The sequence below is a fragment of the Carettochelys insculpta genome, chromosome 12, assembly GCF_033958435.1.
Source record: "Carettochelys insculpta isolate YL-2023 chromosome 12, ASM3395843v1, whole genome shotgun sequence".
Taxonomy (NCBI): Eukaryota; Metazoa; Chordata; order Testudines; family Carettochelyidae; genus Carettochelys; species Carettochelys insculpta.
In genome coordinates, this window is record NC_134148.1 from 46,837,982 (window position 1) to 46,850,737 (window position 12,756).

General features: G+C 44.1%; 1 protein-coding gene across 1 annotated transcript in view; it reads left to right on the forward strand.

Moving 5' to 3' along the window:
* The window catches only part of IQGAP1 (IQ motif containing GTPase activating protein 1), a 335,028-nt gene that overhangs the window by 11,584 nt on the left and 310,688 nt on the right, over positions 1-12,756 (forward strand). The window contains exon 2 of the mRNA XM_075006488.1: positions 5,792-5,891. Coding sequence (XP_074862589.1) covers positions 5,792-5,891 — 100 coding nt within the window. The remainder of the gene's footprint in view (positions 1-5,791; positions 5,892-12,756) is intronic.

Consider the following 12,756-nt stretch of genomic DNA (forward strand, 5'->3'; position numbering starts at 1 on the left):
TAATGTAATTTCATGCAATATAATAATGCCATCCAACAGAACATAACTTGAAGATATGTTTTATTTTATTGACTAAGTTGGGAGGTTGGGGCAGTCAGTGGTTCTTAACTTTCATTACTTATATCAGGTAGGATGCGTTGTATTAACTTCATGAATCAGAAGAGTTAGGTTGTTACAGATTGAATCTCTCTAGTTCAGCACCCACAGGAGGTCAATACAGTAGACCGTCGATTTACGTGAGGGTTCTGTTCCCACCCCCCCACGTAACCCAAATTTCATGTAAGTGGGGGGTGGCTTTTCCCCTGGCGGAATGCACATTCTGCGTTCGAGGAAGCAGCAGGAGTACCTGGAGCTCCTTTTGGAAGGTAAGTCCTGGGGTGAGGGGCAGCTGGGGAGGGTTAAGTCTGGCAGTGGGTTTGGGTCTGTTGGAGGGGAGCGGCGGGGGGGCTAAGCCTGGGGTGGGTTAGGGCTACAGCAGGGTTGGTGGGGGTGGAGTTGATCCGGAGCTGGACATGGGGTGGTTGAGCCAGAGCCATGCATGAGATAGTACTTGGTCCTGCCATTGGGGCAGGGGGCTGGACTCGGTGGCCTCTCGAGGTCCCTTCCAGTCCTAGTGTTCTATGATTCTATGAGGGTGGTGAGCCAGGCCACAGGGCATTTGAACCAGGGCTGGGGGAGGTGAACCATGCCTGGGGTGTTGAACCGGGCGGGGGTTGTTGAACTAGAGCTGTGCGGAGGGTGTGTGTGTGTGTGTGTTTGTTTTTGAACCAGTGCAGGGGGATTGACTTGAGGCCATGCGTGGAGGGTTTGAACCGGGGTGGGAGGATGGAACCAGGGCTGTGTCCAGGGCGTTTGACCCAGGGTGGGGGTGGGCTTGAGCCAGAGCCCCGCACAGGGGTTTCAGCTGGGGCCGGAGGATGTTGAACCAGGTCTGTGTGCAAGTGGTTTGAACTGGGGTGGAGAATGACAAGCTTGAGTCACGCGTGAGGGGTGGTGAGCTGGACCCAGAACTGGGTGGGGGCGGTGTGAGTGGGCCCGAAGGGGTTGACTCAGGGTCAGAGGGAGGAGTGGGGTTTTGAGATGCGCTTAACTCGCATTAATATGAGTTAAGCACAACTGGAAACCATGTATTTCGAGGGTTTACTGTATTGTCAAGCACAGTGGTTCCCAGACTTTTCAGCATCATGCCCCCCTTTTGATTTTTGAGGAAACTCTCACGCCCCTCCACTTCTTCTTTACTATCATCCAACCCCCCCTTAACAAAAAATTCAATTAGTAATTTGAAATAAACACAAAAGTGTGATATAAAAATGTTGTTTAAAATTAAAAATAAGCACAAATAATTTTTCTTGGCCCCTTGTAGTTGCCTGGTGTAGCTTCTGATGGTCAGCTGCCTGAGTCCCATGCCAGCCTCCAGAGCTGCCTGTGCCAGCTGCCCACCCACCTGAGATCTGTACTGCCAGAGCCATCTGCCTGAGCCCCATGCTGCCAGGGCCAGCCACCCTCTTGCCTGTCAGCTGCCAAGGCCAGGTATCCACCTGCCCACTAGCTGCCTGAGCCCCGCACTGGTGGGATCAGCCACCCACCCCAGCCGTGGGCCAGGAGCCCAAGCCATCTGCCTGAGCCCCATGCTGCCAGGGCTGGCCACCCACCCACCATCACAAGCTGCCTGAGTCCCACGGTGCCAGGGCCAGCCAGCCAGCCACCCACCAGCCCAAGCTGCGCAAGCCCTACTCTGCTGGGGCCAGCGACCTGAGCCCCATGAGTCCTGCAAGCTGGCTGTCCGCCTGAGCCCTGTGAGCAACCCACCCAAGCCCCTTCCCCTGCCCTCCCACAAAGCCAGGCACCCCCAGCCTCCCATCTACCCCCATCCACCTCCTCCCCCACAACCCACGCTCATTTGCAAAAGGCAGCCAGCTCCATGTGGGTCTTTGCCAGCTGCCTGCCTTTTATAGCGGCTGTGCTGGGTCATCCAGGTAAAATGGCAGGGACTGAGAGCTGGAAGCAAAGGCTGGATCTTTCTTCAGGTGAGGGAGAATGATGGGGGGGCTAGGTTGCCTTGTGCCCCCCCTGGAATTTCTTCACACCCCCCCAGGGGACCACGCCCCGCAGTTTGGGAAACCATAGTCTAGCAGCATTAAACTTTCACTGCTTACTGGGCTCTGAGAAGACATTTAGGGGGTGAATTACAGCTAAATAACAGCACAGAACACTGGGAGTCAGGACTGGCAGTTATAAACAAACTTACTGGGACCACGAGAAACTTGGCCACATGCATGATAAATGGTTGTCTGGTTAACTAAAATCATGGCAGATTATGGATATTGCCAGGCAAGAGAGTGCTGGATTAGAGAGGTTCAACCTGTATAAATATTTCTCACGGTCCAACATGAAAACATTTGTACAAGGGATAGGTGTTTGAGGTCTCTGTGGGGGAAAAAAAATTACTTTATTCTTGGAAAATGCACATAGGCACTAATTTTAAAGTTGAAAGTTTATTAAACACAAGAAGAACAAGAAATTAAGACAAGCATTTTCACTGAAACCTTCTAAACTCTCCTTTTTGGACAGTAAACTCTTGAGTTGTGCAGGCATTGCATTTCTGCAACCCCCACCTAACTCAAATTTTAATTTAAATTGAAGGGTGATGGCAACCATGCTGCCGCCTGGTTCCTGGTCCCCCAGGCTTGCAGGAGCTGGGAAACTGTCTGGCCCACCTGGTTCCTGTCTCCTTGCCGCTTGCGGGATACGGGAAACTGACCACCTGGTCAGTCTTTTACATGCAGAGTGGCAGGGGTAGGAAGCGGGAATAGAAGCTGAGCCAGTCCGTGTTCTGACTCAGCCTTTTAAATGCAGAACAATAGTGTGTGGGGGGCGGTTAACAGTAGTAACAGACGGAAATTTTGGCAGTGACTCTTATCGGATTACTTGTTCTTCAACGTTCCTAATATCAATGAGCCCTTTTTGGTTGGACTAACTTAATTTTTCTGTCTTTCTTTTTTTTCACTCGTTCTTAATATTCAATTATTCTACTGTTAACATTCAATTATACAGTTGAGCTTATGCTTCAGGTAAATTTTTAGGTCCAGCAACTACATTCCTCGTGAGCTACATCTACACTTAGGAAAAACTTAGAATGGCCATGCTAATGGCCAAATCAAAGAATACTAATGAGGCACTGAAATGAATATTCAGCATCTCATTAGCACGCTGCCAACTGAGGTGCTTTGAAAGTGCTGCGCTTCGTTCGTGCGTGGCTAGTCTACACTGGGGGTCCTTTTCGAAAGGACCCTGCAAACATTGAAATCCCCTTATTCCTGTCAGCTGGTAGGAAAAAGGGGATTTCGATGTTTACAGGGTCCTTTCGAAAAGGACCCCTGTGCATACGAGCTGTGCATGAGAAAAACGCAGTGCATTTGAAGTGCTGCGGCCAACAGCATGCTAATGAGGTGCTGAATATTCATTTCAGTGCCTCATTAGTATTCTTCGATTTGGCCATTAGCATGGCCATTTCGAAGTTTTTTTCTAAGTGTGGACATGGCCATGGAGTCTTAGGGCATGGCCCCTATTCATTAGAAAGAAGGTGAATCTATCAGTTTGTACAAAGCCTTACTTATTATTTGTATTGTGGTAGTGACCGAGAGCGCCACAATTGTGGACCAGGAGCCCACTGTGGTAGGTGTTGTACAAACACAGAACAAAAAAACTCTCAGTTCCACAGACAACTTGTGTTCTGCAAATAAAATGAAAGACCAGGTGGATACAGACAAATGGTGGGTTTGGGGGTGTATAAGGAAACAGTGAGATGGTCTTGATCACCATGAAAGGTTGTGATCTTGGCATACCAGCTATCTAACCAGTGTCAAGTTGTTTTTTTTTTTCCAGGAATCATGGGGGTTTTAAGAAGGTATTTGATGAAGGACCATGAGATAGCTTTGCGGACATTCATTAGGAGCGCCTTCAACCAATATGGGAGGGTGCAATAGGGCATGTGACCTTTTAACCAGTGAGAATGGAGACAGGCATTACTGACTGGTATGTAGGAACTGACATCTTGATAGTGTATTGAGATGATTGGGTAAGGAAATGTTGTGATATTATAGACAATCATCTTATGTTTTGCAGTTGTGCAAGAGAGGAGCCAGTGATGGAGACAGAGAAGAATGAGATGGTCAAAGCAATAAATTAGGAAAATTTATCTGTGGTTCAGTATTGGAATGGAGATGAGTGGTCTAGATGTAATTTATCCACGTAAAAGAAAAGATAGTAGTAGTAATCCAGATGCAAAATGCCTAGTCTGGTTGAAAGGGATTGCAGAGTGGGAAAAGAGGAAAGGTTGCATTTCAGAGATATTGCATAGAAAGGATTGGAAAATTTAGGTGCAGCCTGGATATAAGGAACTAAAAAGAGGACTGAGCTGAAAATGATACCCAGGTGACAGGGGGGTCTAATGACAGGGAGGAAGGGTGATGGGTTGTCCATAATATCAAGAAAAGGGGGAACGTGTTGGTGAAGGTGTAAATTAGAAACTCTGTTTTGGTCCAGGTTGTGTTGGACAGTTACAAAGGTGGTGGGGTATTAGTCTGGATAGAAGGAGACAGGTTGTAGAGAGAGAAGAGAAGGGGACCAAGGAGAGCACTGAGTAATACCAAGTGAGAGCTGGAAAGGGGCTGAGTAGGATCCTCTAAACAACACTAAGATGGAGCAATTACAGAAGTAGGGGAGAATCAAGAGGAGACTGAGTCATGAAAGCCAAGGAAGGATGAGAGATCAAGAAGAAAATTGTTGAGAGCACAGAAGATGTCTGATCCTCAGAGGTTGAGCCTGGAGTATTGATTCTGAACTTTGCCCATGAAGAGGTGATTAAAGTAGTTGGTGAGAGTGGTTTCAGTGGAGTACAGGAGCCAGAAACTGAATTGGAGGTGAGGAATATTAGATAGGGCTTGTAGATGGTGCGTTCAGTAATTTTAGAGCTGAGATGTAGCAGTTGTTATATTTTGTGGGGAAAGAACAAGAGAGTAAAAGGTTACATGAGGGAATAAGTGGGCATTAGGAAGCTCAGTGGATGGGATGTAGTCTCTGGGGTGAATGGGGAGGATAGAGGTAAGGCGGAGATGAGGTATGCCTGCCAATGATGAGGGAGAGGACAATCACTTTTCAATTACTGCGTTTTCTTTCATTTGTAATGGACAGTCTGATTTGGCCATCAAGCCAATATGGGGCAATAAAAATTTGGATCCAGGTTTAGTTTGTTATAGTTCGGAGTCATGATGAATAAGAGCAATATAGAGGAATTGTGATCTAGTAGAGAGGAGATTAGACAGGGAATTAGGAGTCCTGAGTTAAAGGGTGGTAGAACAAGGGGCTTTAGCCTGGCAGTGATGGTGGTGGGGAAGAAGCCCCACATCCCAGCAGGTGCTGGCCCACGAGGCAGGTTTTGTGTCTTTTACTGCTCTTGAACTTTTGAAGATTATTGTATGTAGCTAGGAGGGTCAAAAAGTTTGGCCACTCCTCCTTTATATCTGTAGAGTGCCTAGCACAATCAGTCCTCTATTGTGTCTACACAGTTTTGTAATACAAATAATATGAGAGAATATACTATGTATACTGATATGGCTCTCTTTGGGCAAGATTCCTTAGCATACTATATACTTCTGTCTCAGAGAATCTTTAGGGTGTGATGCAGTTTACTGCAGAGCCAGATATGAGCAGCTGAAGTGATTCAGGGGTTCACTTACATACCTTCATATCTGTTGTGTTGAAGGCTAACAGTATTTTTGACTGTTTGCAGCTGTCCTGGATAATGAGAGATTGACAGCAGAAGAGATGGACGAGAGAAGACGTCAGAATGTAGCTTATGAATATCTTTGTCATCTGGAGGAAGCAAAGAGGTAAGGAGGAAAGGCTTGAGACTCTTGGGAAGTCAAGAGGTATTATTGTACCTGCTTAATGGAGTATTGGGATATAATTTAGTTCTTGACTTGCTGAGTGGGTATATAATGTACATAGCTAGAAAATGTGCGCATATTGTATAATAGGGAGAAGAATTTGTGCAAAAAACTTTTGATGTAATTGACTTACCCTTTATATACATATAATTTTAAAATATTTTGTGTGTAAACTTTTATGGCTGCATTACAGATGGAGAGAGTAGTGTCACAGGTAAGACTGCCTAAAGTTTTCTGATATAACACTCTGTTTTGTAGTTCCTTATGATTTTGCCAGAATGTGATGGTTTTTGATGAAAGTTTCCATGGTGGGTCTCAGTCTTATGTTTCCAAAAACAAGATTTGTGAAAAGTAGTTTTGACAGTGTGAAGGCATTTTTCCAAGCATGTTTGAAACATTCTAATGGCCCCATAGTTTTGGTGAGAGAAAAAAAAAAAAAGAAATTTGGCAGTTAATGGTCTTGGGATCAGAGAGATGACTGTTGTTGCCTCCATGAAAACCTAGCCATATTTCAGCCAGATGCAAGACAGAGTACCTCGGCAGTAGAACGTGTTCCATACTTGCTCCTTAATTTTCTGACTGTCACAAATGTTATGTTTCCAAGCTGCATGAATTCGCATGAGTCTGCCTGCATGTCCCTCTCTTTCAGACTATCCTTTAGACTACGAAAAAGTACACTGAGCTGGGAAATTGTGAATTTAAATTTTACTTATTCCAGTGATTGACTGTTTTTGGGCACAAGGTCCTTTTTGGTAGAGCTGGGATATCTCCCAACAGAACTTCTGTTGACAGATTGCGGCCGGACATGAAAGTGTATGGCTTTGTTGATCCACCCTGTCGACAGAGAGTGGCCAGACTGGAAGCAGGGCATATAGAGCTGCCTGGTGTCCCAGAAGCCCTTCCTGTCAACAGAGGGCCTCCCAAAGCATCCACACTAGCTTTCTGTTGACAGATTCTGTCAAGAAAGGTGTTCTGCCTCCTGGATGGATGGCGGAACACTGTCTACGGAAGTGCCATGTTCTGTTAATTCGCTGTTGACAGAATGCATTTGTAATGTGGATGCTTCATGAGTTTTGTTGATGAAACTCTCTTGTGTAGACGTAGCCTTGTATTTTATGTCTGTTTTTAAATAAAGGTGAAACTTGGAAGTACCCAAGACGCTTCAGACTCCTGAAAGGGATACAGTCTGGTGAGGCTGAGAGTCAGTGATCTACATTGTTAAACTGTTAATCTTCTATTTCTCTTAAATTTGTGGTGTTCTTTGATTGATGGATCCTGTTGTATTCCCCTGTGGGTTACACATGCGCACCGTGAGTCCAGAGTCAGAGAATTTGAAAGTGTCCAGTGATCTGCTCATGTGCCCTGGCTTGCTTTTGCCTCATCTGCTCATGTGCCCTGGCTTGCCTTGTGCTTCTGCCTGAGACATTAAAGGGCAGGAGGAACTGATCATAACTTCAGTTCCTTCTTACCACTATATGGTCCAGATTGGAATGTTCAGTGTCTTTATCAGTGATGCATTTCTTAGTTTTAGCAATTTGTATAGCATTTTTACTAGTTTTATTTTTAAGTTTTTAAAAGTTAATACTTTTAGCAGTCATTTTAGATAGACTTTGAGGTTTTCACGCAGGTGCTGGATTATTCCCACTGCTCCGGGCTTCAGGCTCTTTTCTTCCTGCCCATGATCATTCTCATTCAGCATAAACCACTTGCACTGCCTCTGTTGCCTGGGAGAAATTCACATTGCAGTGAGGTTCAGTATTTGCTCGTACTTCCCCTGCCACGCTCAGGAAAGTTGGAGATTTTGTCTTCATAAATATCTCATGGAATTTACCATGAAACTGCACTTGAACCCAGGCCAGAAACTGCCTTGTACATTGGCCTGATTCAGTTATGAGTGTGCTTTCCTTGACTATGTATGATATCTGTGGCAAGGCCAAGTTGGGAAATAAGGAAGCACTTATGTAAGCATTGGACTAAATGTTCTTTCAAATCCAAGAAGAAGGATGCAGTCTCCATCAGCTAATCCCAAGGGGATGAGCATGTTCCAAATCCCACATGTATGAGAAGGGCCATAAACAATCAGACCCAGTGGTTCTGGGAGATAAACTGTCAGAACTGCTACCTCCACCACCTTATGTGTGGGACTGTCCTGTATCAAGAAAGACCTTAGTGCTGGTAAAATGCCATGGAAAGAGAGAGTACCTGTTATGTTGGGGAGATGTGGAACTGTGACTGCACATCAGAATGTCTTTCCCTTGCTGGATCCAGAATCCCCTCCTCTGTCAGTTCCCTCTGTGTGACATTCTCCAGAGGTACAATCTGGATTGTAGAACAGTTGTGTCCCTTCAGTCTTCCAAAGTGTGAAACCTTTTAGAATCGTAGAACACTAGAACTGGAAGGGACCTCAAGGGGTCATTGAGTCCAGTCCCTTGCCCTCATGGAAAGACCAATCACTGTCTAGACCATCCCTGATAGATGTCTGTTTAACCTGCTTGTAAATATCTTCGGTGATGAAGATTCTACAACCTTCGTAGATAATTTATTCCAGTGTTTAAACACCTTGACAATTAGGAAGTTTTTCCTAATGTCCAACCTAAACCTCCCTTGGTTCAGTTTAAGCCCGTTGCTTCCTTGTCCTATCCTCAGAGGCCAAGGAGAACAATTTTTTCCCCTCCTCCTTATAACCCTCTTTTAGGTACTTGAAAACTGCTCTCATGTCTCCTCTAAGCATTCTCTTTTTTTAAACTAAACTAGCTCAGTTCTTTCAGTCTTCCCTCATAGCTCAAGTTCTTTAGAGTTCTAATCATTCTTGTTGCTCTTCTCTGGACCTTCTCCAGTTTCTCCACATCTTTCTTCAAATGTGGTGCCTGGAACTGGACACAGTACTCCGATTGAGGCCTAAAGAGCACTGAGTAGACTGGAAGAATAACTTTTCGTGCCTGTTGTCAACACTCCTGTTAATGCATCCCAGAATCATGTTTGATTTTTTGCAACAGCATCACACTGTTGACTCATATTTAGCTTGTGGTCTACTATGACTCCTAAATCTCTTTTCACAGTACTCCTTCCTAGACAGTTGCTTCCCCTTCTGTATGTATGCAGCTGGTTGTTCCTTCCTAAGTGGAGGATTTTGCATTTGTCCTTACTAAACTTCATCCTGTCTACCTCAGGCCATTTTTCTAGTTTGTCCAGATCATTTTGAATTATGACCCTATTTTCCAAAGCAGTTGCAACCCCTTTCAGCATGGTGTCATCTGCAAACTTGAGCATACGCTCTATGTCAATATCTAAGTAGTTGATGAAGATATTGAATAGAATTGGTCCAAGAACAGACCTCTGTGGAACCCCACTTGTTATGCCCTTCCAACATGACTGCGAATGGTTAATAACTACTCTCTGAGAAAGGTTATCCAGCCAGTTATGCACCCACTTTACAGTAGCCCGATCTAAGGTGTATTTGTCTAGTATAATGATAAGAAGATCATGCGAGACTGTATCAAATGCCTTACTTTAAAGTCTAGGTACACCACATCCACTGCTTCTCCCTTATCCAAGAGACTTGTTATCCTTCCAAAGAAAGCTATCAGATTGGTGTGAAATGATTTTTTCATTACAAATCCATGTATCACCTTATTTTCTTCTGCATGTTTGCGGATGAATTCCTTAATTACTTGTTCCATTATCTTTCCAGGCACAGAAGTTAAACTGACTGGTCTGTAGTTTCCTGAGTTGTTCTTTTCCCTTTTTATAGGTGGGCACTGTATTTGCCCCTTTTCCAGTCTTCTGGAATCTCTCCTGGCTTTCAGGACTTTTCAAGGATGATAGCTACAGGTTCTGATACCTCCTCCATCAGCTCCTTGAGTATTCTAGGATACGTTTCATCAGGTCCAGATGACTTCATCATCATCACCAATAACCGTGGGCTCAGCGCCCGTTGGTGTCTGATGCCTCTCTCACTGTTTCCTTCCATCTTTTCCTATCCAGTGCAGAGCGGCTTAGTTTCTGTAGACTAGCTCCGCACCAATCTATTACATCATGTGTACAGTCTTTGTGGGGTCTGCCTCTCCTATTCACACCATCCATTATGCCGAATACTAGGGTCTTGATTTTTCGTTTGTCGTTCATTCTGCAAATATGTCCAAATAGTTGTAGCTTCCGTTTTATAACCTTCTGCAGCAGGTTCTCTGTCAGCTGTATCTTTCTGTATAATTCCTCATTGGTGACATTCTGCATCCATCCTATTCTCCGAATCTTTCTATAACAACTCCTTTCGAATGCCAGTATTCTTCTTTTTGAATCTTTCGTTAGCACCCATGTCTCACATCTGTACAACATGCTGCTGAATACACATGTTTTCAAGACGTCCAGCTTCATTCTTAAGCTAATTGCTTTGCTGTTCCAGATTTTATCCGTCGCCTTCATACTCGCTCTTTCTTTGGTATCTCCTCCACCGTCTTTGTCAAGTCTGTATAAAATAGCTCAGTCTCTACCTCCGTACTGTCCAACGTGGGTGCATACACCTAAATGACTGGGATGTTGAATGGTTTTGCCTCGAATCGCACAACCATGATTCTTGCACTCATTGGTTTGGATCCTAATAATGCTCTTCTAGCTGTTTTGCTAAGAAGGAATCCAACTCCTGCTTCATGCTTTGTTTTGTTTCCTGACCAAATGACTTCGCAACCACCTATCTCTCCTGATCCCATCCAGCTCATCTCTGCCAGTCCAAGTATGTCAAATCGATATCTCTCCATTTCCTTCCGAAGCAGCTCTAATTTTCCAGTTGCCCACAGTGTTTGGATGTTCTATGTTCTAATCTATAGCATATGTGTTAGGTGTAATTTTCTTTCGGTAGCCAACTTATTGACCCAATCCCGATTGCTTGATTGGTATCACAGACCTTGTTTATCTGGGTGACGTCCGATCTGGCATCTTTTAACATTTGGTTGTACTGGCATCAGATTTCATTTGTACTGTTTTGTTGTTTGACGGTCAGTGCATTGACACACATCTGACCAACCCTCCTCCTTCATCCAGGCTTGGGACTGGCATGGAGCTCTCAGTGGCTTCACGGTAGAGTTTCCTGATGACTTGCATACACCTAATTTTTCTAAGTAATTTTTAACTTTGTTCTTTTTTTATTTTATCCTTTAAACCTATGCGTTTCCTACTAGCATTCACCATGTTAGACATTTCTGCATCAGAATTCTTGGTGAAGACCGAAACAAAAGTCATTAAGCACGTCTGCCAGTTCCAAGTTTCCTAATGTTTTTTCTCCCTCCTCACTGAGCAGTGGACCTACCCTGTCGTTGGTCTTCCTCTTACTTCTAATATATTTATAGAATGTCTTCTTGTTGCCATTTATGTCTCTAGCTAGTTTGAGCTCATTTTATGCCTTTGCCTTTCTAATCTTGCCCCTGCATACTTGTGTTATTTACTTATGTTCATCCTTTGTAATTTCTCCTGATTTCCACTTTTTATATGACTCCTTTTTGATTTTAAGATCATGCAAGATCTCCTGGCTAAGCCAAGGTTGTCTTTTACCATACTTTTCCATCCTTCCTATGCATCCGTGTAGCTTGGATTTGGGCCCTTAATAATGTCCCTTTGAAAAACTGCCAAGTCTCTTCAGGTGTTTTTCCTCTTAGTCTTGCTTCTGTTGTGACCATACCTACCAGCTCCCTGAGTTTAGCAAAATCTGCCTTTCTGAAATCCATTGTCTTTACTTTACTGTTCTACCTTTCACCATTCTTAGAATCATGAACTCTGTGATTTCATGGTCACTTTCTCCCAAGCTTCCACTTTCAATTTCTCAACTTTTTCTTCCTTATTTGTTAAAATCAAATCTAGAACTGTTTCCCCCCAGTAGCTTTTTTCACCTTCTGAAATAAAAAAGTGTTGTGAATGCTGTCCAAGAACTTCCTGGATAGTCTGTGCATTGCTGTGTAGTTTCCCAACATATGCCTGGACAGTTGAAGTCCCCCATCACCACCAAATCTTGCGCTTTGGATGATTTTGTTAGTTGCTTAGAAACAGCCTTGTCTGCCTGGGTAGGTGGTCTGTACTAGACTCCTAGCATGACATCACCCTTGTTTTTCCACCTTTTAACCTAACCCAGAGACTCTCAACACAGCTGTCTTCTTCATCCATCTCCACCTCAGTCCAGGTGTGCACATTTTAATATATAAATTATCTCCCTGTTTACCCTGCCTGTCCTTGCTGAATAAGCTGCACCCTCCTATACCAATATGCCAATCGTGTGTCTTATCCCACCAAGTCTCTGTGATGCCAATTATGTTATAGTTGTATTTATTTATTAGGATTTCGAGTTCTTCCTGCTCATTACCCATAATTTTTGCATTTGTATGTAGGCATCTAAGATATTGATTTGATTTTTCCTCCCAGTTCTGCCTATTCCCTCTTTTTTTTCTATTATAGCCTATGATTCCTCCCATTTCCAACCCAACTTCCAGGTCTCCAGGTTTTTTACTTAACTGTGGGCTTTGGTTTCCTGTCCCCATCAAGCCAAGTTTAAAGCCCTCCTCACTGGGTTAGCCAGTCTAGCTCCAAATAAAGTCTTTAAACAGCTTTCCAGTACCTCCTTTACTGGCTTGCTCTCACACAGCTTCTAGCATGCAAAATTGCTCCTGTGTTATGTGAATGTTTTGCCAGCCATTCCTGACTTGTATTGCTGAATGACAACATGAGCAAATTCCCAATCAAAGCCTTGTCTCCCAAAAATATGTGTCTTTTTCTGCCACACAATTTAGAGGTAAATTTCATCCAAGGAAGATAATATGCACCGGTG